This window comes from Bombina bombina, chromosome 11 (assembly GCF_027579735.1).
Source record: "Bombina bombina isolate aBomBom1 chromosome 11, aBomBom1.pri, whole genome shotgun sequence".
Classification (NCBI taxonomy): domain Eukaryota; kingdom Metazoa; phylum Chordata; class Amphibia; order Anura; family Bombinatoridae; genus Bombina; species Bombina bombina.
This window is the reverse complement of record NC_069509.1, coordinates 52,772,413-52,788,573: the sequence shown is the minus strand read 5'-3', so window position 1 is coordinate 52,788,573 and position 16,161 is coordinate 52,772,413. Positions and strand designations below refer to the sequence as shown.

The following is a 16,161-nucleotide window of genomic DNA, read 5'->3' as shown; positions in this document are numbered from 1 at the left end:
GAGGGAAAAACAGACAGGCTTATTCATTTCTGATATAAAAGTCAGTGGATAAGAAGCAAATACAGTAATTATTTATTCTCTCTCTTGTGTGTAAATGTGTTTGGGCATTGAAGGGGTTATTAAAAGTAGACGCCTACGCATCTCTCGGTGGCCAAATATTTGGGAAATGTCTCTTTCTCATTGAATCAGCTTTGACCTAAGAGATATATGTCTCCCATAATCTCCTCTTGGGTCAGACAGCTGAATATCAGTGACATAAATACTGACAAAGAAATGGTGACATAAGGATCTAAAGTGAATGTCATCTATGGATCGGGTTACTGTAGTAATTACATGGACAGAACCTGGGATGTCATACAGTGCAGGGTAGGTTATCACTTAACAAATTATTATACACACTGGAAGCATAATGGTTACAAATGTGTGAAATAGACATGTAAGCTGTCAATCATACCTAATTTAACCCTTACGTTTTCAGCAAACTGCAGAGATAACACTCTAAAGGGCTGGCCACACACTCCCAGACCACATTATCCACTCAGCTATTTTTTGTCTCTGTAAGACACAGCTGTTGAAGGTTGTCACTCAGTACCGGGGACAGAGCCTCTCAGCTGATGACAATTAAAAGGGACAGAAAAGTGCAAATGAAATGTTTGTGATTCAGATAGTTCATGCAATTTTAAATCATTTTACAGTTTATTTCTACTATCAAATGTGCTTTGTTCTCTTGGTGCCCTTGTTTGAAATGTAAACCAAGATAGGCTCATAGGAGCTCAGGAGCGTGCACGTGTCTTTATCACTCAATGGCATCAATTTTTATCAGACAGACTCCTGCTGGTTCCTGTTTATGTAATTTATCTTTTCATATGCAGGGAAGGGGAGTGGAGTGTCTGCTCTTATTGTTTTCTCAGCCCCTTTTAGTGGGTGTCCCAGCCTAACCTCATCAACAGTGCTAAACTGGGAGCTTCTAAGTAAGTTTTTAATAAGTTTTATACTGGATTTTTGGATCAGTATCTGTGCATATTCTTCTTTATAGTAGTGTCTATTAAATGAAGTTATATGAAAATTGGTGTATGCTGCCCCTTTAATAATTTAACATATATATATATATATATATATATATATATATATATATATATATATATATATATATATATATATATATATATATATATATATATATATTGTTATGGTGTCTATGGGGTAGATTTAACAAGCAGTGGATGATATTATCTACCCCCGTACTTTCTGGCTCACGGGAAATATAAGTTAAGAAAAAGTGGTCTTAAGACCACTGCTCCTTAACTCATCCGCCACCTGAGGCAGCAGACAGCAATCAGGCCGATCCGATCAGGTTGATTGACACCCCCTGCTAGCAGCCGATTGGCCGTGAATGTGCAGAGGGCGGCATTACACAAGCATTTCACGAGATAGCTGTCAGCATTTATCGATGTCCGCTCGCACTGTGATAAATCCTATATGGGAGACATTCACATTAGATCGGCCTAGTAAAAGAAAAAAAAATCTCTCTTCTCAAGAGGAATTCTCATGTTTGCTTTAGTTAGGTATAAAATATTTTCGCTAAAATTATCATGTATGTTGAAATAATTTTAAGAGTGGACGTGGGCAGACAAAATTATAACTGTATGACTGTGCTTAGAGGCACTTAGAATAGGTCATTTTATGTTCTATTTTAGCTATCAGAAGCTGAAAATAAATATTGGATTATTAACCACTAAAATCTGAAAAAAAACCCATATATATTTTCTATTACCAGACTCAGAAAGTAACTTTAAAAGGGAAATAAAACCCCAAATTTCTCTTTCGTGATTCAGACAGAGCATCCAGTTTTAAACAACTTTTTATTTACTTCTACTATCAAATTTTCTTTGATCTATTGGTATCCTTTGTTAAAAATCAGGCAGGCTTAGGAGAGTGCACACGTATAGAACACTATATGGCAGCTGTTTTACAAGAATGTTATCCATTTGCAAGAGCACTCAATGGAAGCACTATTTCCTGCTATGTAGTGGTCCAGACACATCATCGTCATCCGCACAATGCATTTACTGTGGAAGATGGCCACGTTTCGTCATATGGGGGAAGGGGGTCGCTTTCGGAGCTCATTGCACCCCTTCTTCTACACTCTTACCTAATCCTTGGTAGTCTAGAGATCTGTCATTGCCTGGGAAATCCAGGGATGCCGGTGACGTCACCAAGCCCTGGAAACCCAGAAGTGCTGGGAAGATCAAGAGGGCTTAACGGAGCTGGATAGAGGGGTTGGTGTTCAAACACCTCAATCTCAACTCCCTTAAGCCCTAGGAACCTCCAATACCCACCCTTTGTTTAAGTATAAATACTTTATAAAAATAGAAGTATGCACATGTTATAAGCACAACATATCCTCTACCAGGCTATCAAAAAGGCCTAGAGACTCCCATGACTCCTTGTTCTAAAGCCCCTATATATGTTTAAGTAGCCAGGTCCTCTTTTTGGTAATACTGATCACCTGGCGAGAATAAATGTTCATTTATTTGTCTCATGGGAGCCCCTATGTGCAGATCAACGTTTCATAACTGTACCACAAAGTCCTTAATATATATATATGTTATTTACTATACGCTTTAGGGGGGGGGGGCACACACACTATAGCGTATAACTTTATTTAGCATTTGTTGACACTTTTTGTTGCAGGTTTCTTACAAGACTTGATATATACATAAAATAATAGTATAGTTCAGGGCCAGACTGGGAACGAAAAAGCAGCCCTGGAAAATTTGGACACCAGACCTTTTTTCCATTGAGTCAGTAGAATGTGCACCCACAACCCACTCCATTTTTCTCAAAGGGGATTACTGGAATACTCATTCCCCCAATATTTTTTTTTTAGAATCAAATTATATTCGTTTATATTGAAAAAAAGGGCAAGATTGTTGTTATATAGACACCGTACAACCCAATTGCATGCATTAATCACCCTTTTAATTTGCAGCTTTCTAGCCCCAGCTGATTCAGCCCACCAGGAAATCTCCTGGTATGCTGGTAGGCCAATCCAACCTTGGTATAGTTTGAATCTGCTGGGTCACATATATAATATGTGTGGGTTCTCACTAAACAATGGCTTACAGTACGGCATAAATGTGAGTAGCATCTAAAACACTGGTGGAAATAGCTCAGCAATTAAAGGGTTTTGAAACCCCAATTTTTTCTTTCATGAATCAGACAGAGCATACAATTTCTAAAGTCTCACATTTATTATCAAGTTTACTTCATTCTCATGACATTCATTGTTGAAGAGCATAGCTAGGTTGGTAGTGTGTCTATATGGCACGTAGAGAGAATGCATCAGTGTTGCACTGTTAAAGACATTCGTGCAAAACTGCTGCCATATAATGCTCCAGACAAATGCATGCTCCTGAGCTTACCAACCTGCTTTTCAACAAATGATACAAAGAGAAACAAAGTAAACTTGCTAATTTAAAGGGATATGAAACACAATTGTTTTATGATTCAGATAATGCATGCAATTTTAAACAACTTTCCAATTTACTTCTGTTATCTAATTTGTTCTATTCTCTATACTCTTGGTATTCTATGTTGAAAAGGATACCTAGGTAGGCTCAGGCGCTGCTGATTGGTGGCTGCACATATATGCCTCATGTTAGTGGCTTACCCAATGCATTCAGCTAGCTCCCAGTAGCGCATTGCTGCTTTTTCGACAAAGGATACCAAGAGAATAAGGCAAATTAGATAATAGAAGTCAATTGGAAAGTTGTTTAATATTGTACGATGTATCTGAATTATAAAGGTACATTTTGAGGTTTCATGTCCCTTTAAGTAAACTAGAAAGTTTTCCTTAATTGTACAGTCTATCTGAATCGTGAAATAAAAAATGTGTTTCTTGTCTCTTTAAGTCGATTCTAATCCCTTCCTAAAGAAAGAAAGAAAAAAAGATTTCCAAGTACCTAGGGAGGCACAGAAACCAAATACCCCACTACCAAGGTGTATTTAAAGGAACATCTTGCATAGATTTGTGCTTGTGGTTCAGCAAATGTGTCCTAGCACAACAGCTTGGTTTAGTAGGGAAAATATCAGAATGACAGCTAAACAAGCAAAACCTAAATATGGCACACACCTGTCACTTGTGCCCACCCATAGGAAGAAGTTACTCACTTAAATAAGACTTTTATATTAAAGGGACAGTAAAGCCAAAAGTAAACTCAGAACATACAATTTTAAAGGGACAGTCAAGTCCAAAAAAACCTTGATGATTTAAACAGGGAATGTAATTTTAAACAACTTTCCAATTTACTTTTATCATCAATTTTGCTTTGTTCTTTTCGTATTCTTAGTTGAAAGCTAATTCTAGGAGGTTCATATGCTAATTTCTTAGACATTGAAGACTGCCTCTAATCTGAATGCATTTTGACCACTAGAGGGCATTAGTTCATGTGTTTCATATAGATAACATTGAGCTCATGCACATTAAGATACTCTGGAGCCAGCACTGATTGGCTAAAATGCATGTCTGTCAAAAGAACTGAAATAAGGGGGCAGTTTGCAGAGGCTTAGAAACAAGGTAATCACAGAGGTAAAAAGTGTATTTCTATAACAGCGTTAGTTATGCAAAACTGAGGAATGGGTAATAAAGGGATTATCTTTCTTTTTAAACAACAAAAATTCTGGTGTTGACTGTACCTTTAAACAACTTTCCAATTTACTTCTATGATCTAATTTGCTTCAGTCTTTTGGTATCATTTGTTGATGGATCAGCAATGCACTGCTGGGGAAAATTGTATACTCTGTCTATGTCTATGATTTATCAATTAGAAAATCTTAGTCTTATGTCCTTTTAAGTAGGATCTTTATGAGTACAAGAAGATATTTCAGTGGAATAGCAGCTAACATGCAATTCATCAACCAATTTCATCAACACATGGTATTATATTTGCAACTCTCAATGTCACTTTAAAAAGAAAATATTCTGAGGTTAGAGCTGGACTAATCTATTATTCCTGTCCCTAAGAATATTCCTATACCCGCAGACACCATCAGGATGTCATACATTGCACACACGTCACACACAGAAGACAACTTAGCAATTCTGAAATGTATTTTTACCTTTTTTAAAGGGCAGATGGTTCTCTGCTTGACTTGCAATGCTGCTGCCTATAGTTAGCACACAGTGAAATATTCCAGTGGGATTGTATAATGCTTGCAAAACGCTTCAGCTTCAAAATGCATTGCACGTCTTATGTAACACTTTCTAATGATCACCCATAATATCATATTTATATCTAATTTACAATAAAAAAGCTGACTGATTACACTACACTTTACAGGGCTAATAGATAGTTTCTAAAAATATCACTGCACAAATATCATACTGAGTTTGCTACTATGGTCTTAATTAAACAATATATAATTGAGTTATTCTAATTTTGAGAGCCACTATATATATATATATATATATATATATATATATATATATATATATATATATATATATATATATACAGTATATATATATATATATATATATATATATATATATACATACATATATATATAGTAACTGTCTAAATTAGAGTAACCGAATTGAATAAACACACACACACACACACACATATATATAGATAGATAGATAGATAGATAGATAGATAGATAGATAGATAGATAGATTCAAACCACTCCAAAGTCCACTTTATTTGTGATGTTTTGGGGACAAACCCTGAAAAGTCACAAATTAAAGTGGTGCTGAGTCTATAAGAATTACTGGATACCGTCTTCCCTCAAGCACCCCCAGGTTGATTTCTTGAAGTGAGAGTGCACTTTTTGGACTTATATATAGATACAGATAAATAGATACAGCTAGATAAGATAGACAGACAGATAGATAGATACAGATAGATAAGGTAAAGAAAACAAAGAAAAAAGAGAGACGCACTCAACTGAGAAAGAACAAAAGCTGGAAAAACTTTCTTGCTTGTTCATAAGGCCAGTGCCACTCAGGGTATATAGATAGACAGATAGATAGATATACAGTGGCGTATTTAGGTTTTGTGCTGCCCTAGGCACTCCAAATTCTGCTACCCCCCTAGGTTTTAGGCTGTTTTTCAGCCATAATATTTTTTGGTCAGGGTATAATGTGACTTTTTTAGAAATGCATGTGTGTATGTGTATAGGGTCATCATGTGACATAGCATTTTTTAATCCTCACTCTAATCTTGGTAGAATATCCATTTGTATAATATAATATAAAGCCATTGGTAGATAATGTAGGATTCTCTCTGGGAATGGGTTATATTGAGAAAGCTTATACGAATATTCACCTAAGGTTACTAGTATTGCATGAGAGAGTGGTAACTACTAAACTTTACACATGCATGGTCTATACACACCACTATTAATAAAGTATGTTTGCTACCAGCACTTGTTTATTTGTTCAACTTCAATTAAAGGTACATAATACTCATGTGCTAAATCACTTGAAACTGATGCAGTATAACTGTAAAAAGCTGACAAGAAAATATCACCTGAGCATCTCTATGTAAAAAAGGAAGATATTTTACCTCACAATCTCCTCAGCTCACCAGAGTAAGTTCTGTGTAAAAAGTTATACTCAGCTGCTCCCAGCTGCAGGTAAAAAAAAAATGAAGAAATGAACAGCAGCCAATCAGCATCAGCAGTGCTGAGGTCATGAACTCTTTTACTGTGATCTCATGAGATTTGAGTTAACTCTCATGAGATTTAATTGTAAACTTCCCTAATCTGAATAGGGAAATAATATGAGAGTGCACGAGGCTCATCCTTTCAGCTGTCCCAGGACAGACATACTAATATGCTGCTTAGAAGTCCTTTACACGCCCCCTGGAAGGCCCTGGAGATCACTTCTCTGAGTGATTTCTACCTGAATGAGAATCTCCTCTTGCCTCAAGACATGATCACTAAATTTGGCATCCCTGGCACCCTAAAATTCGACTTTATGAGACTAAGATCTTTGATGAAGGCATGGGGATTCCTGGTTGAAAAAATCAGGACTCCAACTATCTGGGAGATGAGATGGAAGGCGAACCTTCAACTGTGCAAGCCTCTCACGGCCCACTACCGATCCCTTTTGGGCCCTCCCACTCTGATGAAAACTAGGCATATGGCCTCCTGGGAAGCAGAATTGAGACTCACTTTTACGACACTTGACTGGACTAAGGCGATACAGCTGACTAAATCCGCACTTCATTGTGCTACAATGTATGAACTCTACTTCAAGATCATAACCAGATGGCACTTAGTGCCGACCAAACTTTGGACTCTATACCCTGAGCATTCACCCTTATGTTGGAGGGAGTGTGGAGAGATAGGCACCCCGCTCCATGTGTGGTGGTCATGTAACAGACTCCGACCACTTTGGTTGAAAACCTGTGAGGTCTGCAAGGCCTTGGAAATCTCGACTCCTGACACTCCAGGCCTAGCTCTTTTACATCTGGGAGTTAAAAAACTGCCAAAGCACAAGAGATATTTGTTAGTCTATCTATTGACATCAGTTAAGATGTTATTCGCCAGGAATTGGAAGAAACAACAGCCCCCAAGATGGCAGGCAGTTATTGACTACCTGCAATACGTTAAGACAATGGAAGACTATGGTCTCATATAAACCGTTGCATATATATTACTTAATGGCGGCCACCATTTTGGATTAAAAGGGACAGTCAACACCAGAATTTTTGTTGTTTTAAAAGGTAGATAATCCCTTAATTACCAATTCCCCAGTTTTGAATAACCAACACAGTTATAATTATACACGTTGTACCTCTGTAATTACCTTGTTTCTAAGCCTCAGCAAACAGCTCCCTTATTTCAGTTCTTTTGACAGACTTGCATTTTACCCATTCAGAGCTGTCTCCAATTCACGAGCGTGAGCTCAATGTTGTCTATATGAAAAACGTGAACTAATGCCCTCTAGTGGTGAAAAACTATCAAAAGGCATTTAGATTAGAGGCGACCGTCAAGGTCTAAGAAATTAGTATATGAACCTCCTAGGTTTAGCTTTCAACTAAGAATACAAAGAGAACAAAGCAAAATTGGTGATAAAAGCAAATTGGAAAGTTGTTTAAAATTACATGCCCTATCTGAAACATGAAAGTTTTTTTTGGACTTGACTGTCCCTTTAATGTGGCCCCAGATGTTGTGCTCAAGTGCGGCGTTACCTGTAGCGGATCCCAGCAGAAGGATCTCGTCAATTTTGGGGAATGAGTTCACCCCATAACGCTTTCTTTGCAGCAGTTTTGCGATCGCACTCACAGATCCTGTGTTTAGACAGGTAGTCCCCCAGTCCCCAGCACAAACATTAGGGAACATTACATAATACAGACTCAGAGAGAAAGAGAACCAGACTGCTACAGTAGCGCTCTGGTTCTCTACCTATCTGAGTCTGTATTCTGTAATGTTCACTAACGGTTGTGCTGGGGACTGGCCTGGGGGACTACCTGTCTAGTCTAGAGCATAGTAAATTTGTGCAGTGCCAGTGACTCACCTGAGCTATTAAAGTAGTCCAGTCCGCTTAAGCGCCTATGCCACTATTGAAGGCTTTGCCGCATGCAAGATCACGTCGTGCACACGTGTGTGACTCACTTGAGCCACAGGAAGGCTGTTATTGGGGAAAATGTTTTTTAAATTCCACACAGTCAGTGCAGTGCTGGGGGCAATGGACCAAGTGCCGCCCCTAAAAATTTGACGCTCTAGGCACGGGCCTTGTTGGCCTAGGCCTTAATATGCCCCTATATACAGTATATATATATATATATATCACAGGAGATAGTACTCTCTATTCTGTTTTAAAGTGTACTTATAATTTGAGTACATTTAAGGCTAGATTACAAGTGGAGCACTAAATTATCAAGCTCCTGCAAATTTGCCCGTTTGTGAGAGCATGATAATTAACCAGCCGTTACAAGTGGTTATTGCTACTGCAAACTCGCGGTAGCAATTAGCGATCCGAAAATTTATTTTCTAAAAGTGTCCCAAATGGCCTCAAAATAGAGGGCATTATAGTATTTTATTTTTTTTAAAATGTAGCACATATTAACATATAAATACATATGTATATAATCATATACATATATATTTACTAATTGCTGCCATGGCTGCACTACTTACCTCTTTGCTGGGTGTGGTTATAGGCATAGGAGCCTATTGACGCTCGCTCTCATGAACGCAATGATTCCCAGCAATGCGAACGTGAGCTTGCGTTCACATTGCTGTGAACTTGTAAAGTTAAAGTCTGCGCTCCACTTGTAATTTGGCCCTTAATTAGTGTAACGTTTCAAAGATAAGCTTCCCTTCCTCAGAGCTTATACCTGAAACAAAGAGTGCTATCTTCTGTGCTTTCTATATTGATCCTGTTGGCACCCTGGCAGAAGTGACCTTTGGTGAGAGTGTGCTTTATTGGATATTTTATATATATATATATATATATATATATATATATATATATATATATATATATATATATATATATATATATATATAGGCTGTATATATATATATATATATATATATATATAAATAATGATAAAGGTCCTCTAGGTATTAATTAGTTAACCCCTTGAATACCAATGCTTTAAAACCCTCTTTGGCAGCTAAAGGGTTAAAGAGTTACTTGGCGGGGGAAGAGAGCAGCTACGTTAAGACTCCAGCACCCTTCCTTGTCATTCTGTCACAGGACACTATCACAGCTGGTAATCGGAGGGAAGCCTTTAATACCAAAGAGTGTAAAAATAGATTTCAACAGTATAATACAATCATTTGGCGCATTCCTTTGTTATATAAGTCACCAGCCTTTCTTATATTTAGGATAGCTTTATGGATATTGAAAAAGTGTTTGTTCATCTCATATTGTTTTTGTCTGAACTATATGGGCAGTAAGCTGCGGTGTCCAGGATGGGGCAACACATTGTTGCTGTTAATAAGCCGCCATTTTTAAAATGATGCGTAGTTCATGTATTAAAGGGACACCAGAATTTTTATTGTTTTAAAAAATAGATAATCCCTTTATTACCCATTTCCCAGTTTTGCATAACCAACACAGTTATAATAATATACTTTTAACCTCTGTGATTATCTTGTATCTAAGCCTCTGCAAACTGCCCCTTTTTTCAGTTCTTTTGACAGACTTGCAGTCTAGCCAATCAGTGCCTGCTCCCAGATTACTTCACGTGCACGAGCACAGTGTTATCTATATGAAATATGTGAACTAACACCCTCTAGTGGTGAAAAACTGTTAAAATGCAATCTGAAAGAGGTGGGCTTCAAGGTCTAAGAAATTAGCAGAACCTCCTAGGTTAAGCTTTCAACTAAGAATACCAAGAGAACAAAGCAAAATTGGTGATAAAAGTAAATTGGAAAATTGTTTAAAATGACATGCTCTATCTGAATCATGAAAGTTTATTTTGGCCTAGACTGTCCCTTTAAAGCAGCTAAGTACTGCTGCACATGTAGATAATATTATGTCTGGGACATTCCCCTCCCCCCAGTAAAATGTATGCAGATGTCTGTAAGGCTTTTCATAGAATACACCTTCATGTTTATAAAGTAGTAATTCACAAACTAACAAATACATATACAGTGTTCTAATGTTATACTCACAACCACAGTAAAATTAACTACCAGAAAGCCAAATTAGCTGCCTATGGCCCCATCCTATTTGTAGGGCCACGAAAAATAAAACTTACTAGAATTAATTAATCTTGGACCTTTTCCCCTAATCTACGATAATAATCAATCTGGGTCTAATAAGCTTTGTGTGACTTATTTAAAGGGACATGAAACCCAATTTTTTTTCTTTCATGATTCAGATAGAGAGTACAATTTTAAACAACTTTCTAATTTACTTCTATTATCTAATTTGTTTCATTCTCTGGGTATCATTTGTTGAAGGAGCAGCAATGCAGTAATGGTTTATAACGGAACTCATGGGTGAGCCAATGACAATCAGTATATAAATGCAGCTACCAATCAGCAGCTAGAACCTAGGTTCTCTGCTGCTCCTGAGCTTGCCTAGATAAACCTTTCAGCAAAGGATAACAAGAGAAGGAAGCAAATTAAATAATAGAAGTAAATGGGAAAGTTGTTTAAAATTGTATTCTCTATCTAAATCATGAAGGAAAATTTTTGGGTTTCATGTCCCTTGAAGTAAAATAATGAGGTTGTGCTTGCTGGATTGGTGGTGGGAGATGACGCTTAAAGGGTCATGAAACCCAAATTTTTTCTTTCATGATTTAGAATTCTAATTTACTTCTATTATATATTTTGATCTATTCTCTTGATATCCTTTGCTGAAAAGCATATATAGATAGGCTCAGTAGCTGCTTATTGCTGGCTGCACAAAGATGCCTCGTGTGATTGGATCACCCATGTGCATTGCTATTTCTTCCACAAAGGATATCTAAAGAATGAAGCAAATTATATAATAGAAGTAAATTGGAATGTTGTTGAAAAGTGTATTCTCTACCTGAATCATGAAAGAAAAAATTGGGGTTTAGTGTCCCTATAAGTGCCCAATTATTTAAAACTGCCCAGGGCAGATTTTAGTCTTAATGTAGATCAGCTGACAATTCTACATCAATAAACTAAGTATGTAAATGATGTAAGGTCAGATTGGTAAATAATATATTATGTACAAAACAGGTGGCGCTAACAAAGCAGAGGGGGTACTGGTTTCTACTATTTCTTGTTTTCTTTATTTAAAGCCACCTCTTTTTTATCCGAAGAAGAGCACAGAACGCATTAAAAAATGACCTTGTTTGCAAATGCCACAGAGAATTGGGAGTGCTAAAATTATCTAAGCATTTTTCAGAATTGTTACAGTTTGGGAGATCAGCTCAATTTAACCTCCTGCAATCCTCCAGGTCCTTATACAAGTCCTGGTTTAACAAAGAAAGCCTAGCCACAGTTTCTTTCCAGCTCCGCCCACTCACCAACCAAACTACCCCCAAATTAGCTTTTCCAGTACTCAAATTTGCTCCCTGAACTCATTGATTAAGCACCAGCCTCCCTGCCCTAGACAGTCTTGGGTGCATAACAACTCCCAGCCTTTTCCAGAATTGCCACTAATAAACACAGCAAATATGCAATAAAATTGGCATGCCATTTATAATCTATATGAATTCAAAGGGACATGATGAAGCACATGAAAGTGATGCAGTGTAGCTGTAAAAAGCTGACTAGAAAATATCACCTAAACATCTCTATGTAAAAAAAGAAGATATTTTACCTCAAATTTAGTATTTAGTATTTAGTATTCACACCCCAATGAAAAGAGTTTTTAAGCAGCCAGTCAGGAAGCTTGTCCCAGGACTTGCTAGGGAGTGTGCATTTGGCTTGTGCAGGCACAGTCATGTTATTTTCCTATTCAGTTTAAGTAAGTTTTATAAAGTATAACTGTTTACACAGAACTTACTCTGGTAAGCTGAAGACATTTTGAGGTAAAATATCTTCATTTTTAACATAGAGATGATCAGGTGATATTTTCTTGTCAGCTTTTAACATTTATCCTGCATCACTTTCAAGTGATTTAGCATATGAGTATTATGTTTCTTTAATTTGACACTCCTTTTTAGAATATTTCTAGAACGAATAAAAGCAAATAGTAAATTGAAATCAAAGGCAATATTGAATACACCTTATTGATCACTGAATAAAGATCTATACAGTGGTATTTAGAATGTGATATGGCTTTTCTAACATTATAGCTTGCTGACAATAATGTAACAAAAATGACAACTTCACAAACAAAATGTAAGACCAGAGGCAATTATTCACTTATGTTATGATCACTGAACATCCATTAATATTTTTTATGAACATAAAATCTTTCCTTATGTCTGTTTATGACAAATAATATATTAATATCATTAAAATAAACTGCTTAAGGATTACATTTTAGAAAATATATCAAATTGTGCTGGCTATCATATCAAGTGTTGTCCATTGTATTTTTAATAATGATAAGTATTGGTTGGGTAAAGTAAATCTTAGGGCAAGAGATGTACAGTATATGGAATTGTGACCAGGAGTGCAGAATACTAATACTGGAATTAAATCCACAAACTTGTAAATTCAGGGTAACACTTTAACCACAACACGCATCAAATGTTTCTGGACAAACAGTCAGACTATAACCAAATTGTTTTGGCTCTCTTCAAGAGTTCAGTGCTAAGATGACACTGACTAATCATCTTCTGTTTAGAACTTCAAGTTCCTGATGGTACTGATGATGCGGGAAACATTGCAGAAGGCCAGATGTCCTCTGTGGAACCAACATTGGATGAGAAGTCAATCTACGCTGAACAGATTCTAATAGAAAAGAGTTTACTGCTTCCACAAACAGAGGTCCTTGATGCAGAGACACAGGCTGTAAAACCACAGGAATGTGGTTCTGAGAGCACAGAAAAGATTAAGGTTCAAACTGATGTCTTGAAAAATGATGGGCTAGTAAAACCTAATATCACCAGAGATGTCCCTGTTTGTGAAACAGTAACTAGTGTCAGCAATGAACTAGATGAATCAGAGCTTAATAAAGAAGAAGATATCTTGCATGTTGAGGAAACTCTTATAGTTGATTTTGAGGAAGTTGATATAAATACACACAAGGAACTTGAAAGTAAAGTGGGTGAAATAGTGGAGGATAATGATGATGTTGCTGATGAACATTTATTAGAAGAAATAGAGAGTGTGCAAGATGGAGAGCCTTATTTTGAAGGAAAAGAGGAAAGTGAATCTTATCAGATATCAGAGGAAGCTAAAGAGACCATTACTGAAGACAAACAAGCTCTCAGTATCAGTGGGACCAGAAATGAGCAAGGTGATCTGGACATCTCAGTTTTGGAACACCAAGGTAAGGCTACTGGGCAGTTTGATTTCAAAGATGATGGCAAGGTCACCAATTATGAGACAAATTATGTTTCTGACTCTCTTTTAGCAGACAATGATTCCCCCAGTTCAGAAAATGACATGAATATTCTGGAAACAGATAATCTTGTCTCTTTGGATGATGAGTCAGAAGATGTGCAGCAGGTAGAAGGTGTTATTCTGGAAGAAACATACACTGAACACCAAGGCACTGAAGGTACCTCAGAGTCCATAGAAATCTCAGAGGAAGTCAATACTGAGTCAGATTATAGCAATCAAGAAGAGCCAAAGGAATATGAAAATGGAGGTGAAAACCCTACTGAAACAGCAGACCAATTTGTTAATGATAAGGAGGCTGAAAACTCCTCAGAAGACGAGACAGGTAGTCTAGAGGAGTTATATATAGACAAAGAAGAGTCACATGAAAAAGCTAATGAAAATAAAAGAGAAGGGGACATATCAAAGGATGAAAAAGGAATACAGGTAGGAGATGATGATGATGATGATGATGATGATAATGATGATGAAGATGATAATGATGATGATGATGATGACATAAATGAGGATTATGAGTCCATAAAAATCTCAGAGGAAGTCGATAGTGAGTCATATTATAGCAATCAAGAAGACTCAAAGGAATATGAAAATGAGGGTGAAAAATCTACTGAAACAGCAGACCAATTGGTTATTGATAAGGAGGGTGAAAACTCCTCAGAAGAGGAGACAGGTAGTCTTGAGGAGTTAAATATCGACAAAGAAGAGTCACATGAAAAAGCTGATGAAAATAAAAGAGAAGGGGACATATCAAAGGCTGAAAAAGGAATACCGGTAGGAGATGATGATGATAATGATGGTGAAGATGATAATGAAGATGATGATGACATAAATGAGGATGATGAGTCCATAAAAATCTTAGAGGAAGTCAATAGTGCTTCAGATTATAGCAATCAAGAACACTCAAAGGAATATGAATTTGAGGGTGAAAACCCTACCGAAACAGCAGACCAATTGGTTGAAAAGGATGAAAAAGGAATACTGGTAGGAGATGATGATGATGATGATCATAATCACGATGAAGATGATAATGAAGATGATGATGATGACATAAATGAGGATGATGATGATCATAATGTTGATGAATCACAGGAAGTAGAGAAAGAGCTAACTGAAGAATCAGAGCTAAATACACATGAGGAGCAATCAGAAGAGGTTGTTGGAAGCACATTTGTTAAGGATGAAGATGCTGCTGAGAATGAGAGAAGTGTTAAGGAACCAGCACCAAATGAGGAACAGCCACTGAATCCTCCTGCAAAAGCAGCTCAAAAGAAAACTGGCAAACCAAGAAAGGCACAGCAAAAAGGTAGAGATCAACCCTGCCCATTTCCTTCTTTTCAAGAAAATAATACAAGTTTAAAAATCTAAATAACATGACAAGAATGTCCCCTCATCCTTTACTATTTTGAAAACTTGTATCAATTAATTTTAATAGGTCATATTTTAAGGATAGTAGGCAATGATTCAGGATTTATATTGGGTGCAGAGCAGCATAAAACAAATATAATTTCTTGTTTTTTTTAAATCATGATTACAATTCATTCCTAAATTAATTTAGTCAGATTATAGTTTAAGATTGTCAATATTAAGGTCAGATTCTTAATGATAATTATAATTAACTTATGAGCTTTCAAAATGATTGTAGTTCACTGCTTTTGGCATCAAAGAGGCTAAAAGAAGTATGTTTACTTGGAATGAAAAGATCCATAGAAATATAAAGAGAGAACTATTCAGCTGATTCATTATCATATTACTACATAAAGCATTTTTTTTGTTACCTTTATAAAATGTGATTTATTATGACATTAATCATTAAAGATGCCTAGCAATGTCATAAAGGATATGTCTAATATTGAAACAAATGTATGCCATGTATGGTGTAACATATTATTTTCTAGCTTTTCACCATTATATAAAATAATTTCATCAGCTCATAAAAGTGTAACCCTTAGTCCTAAGAGAGTTGTTTTATCTTCACACAGTAAATAATCTTAATGGACATTTAGGGTGGTTTCACTGCCACGGTCAGTAATTTTATAACTGGGTTCAAACATAGAACATTATAGGAAATAGATTCTAGCATTGCTGGTATTTCTGAAGTGTTTTAGGGTAAAAATTCACACAACAATTGTGATTTTAGATAAGTAACAGTCTTTTCTCTGGTTTACACTCACATCAAGTTACAGAAGTAGCCATGACTAT

The 16,161-nt window shown here is 36.5% G+C and overlaps 1 protein-coding gene across 4 annotated transcripts in view; it reads left to right on the top strand.

Annotated features, from left to right (window-relative positions):
- SRL (sarcalumenin) overlaps positions 1-16,161 on the top strand; it is a 52,123-nt gene that overhangs the window by 24,969 nt on the left and 10,993 nt on the right. For 2 of the 4 annotated variants that reach the window (XM_053694457.1, XM_053694456.1), the window contains exon 2: positions 13,244-15,265. In XM_053694457.1, coding sequence (XP_053550432.1) covers positions 13,244-15,265 — 2,022 coding nt within the window. The remainder of the gene's footprint in view (positions 1-13,243; positions 15,266-16,161) is intronic. The other 2 variants (XM_053694459.1, XM_053694458.1) reach the window with 2 other exon arrangements.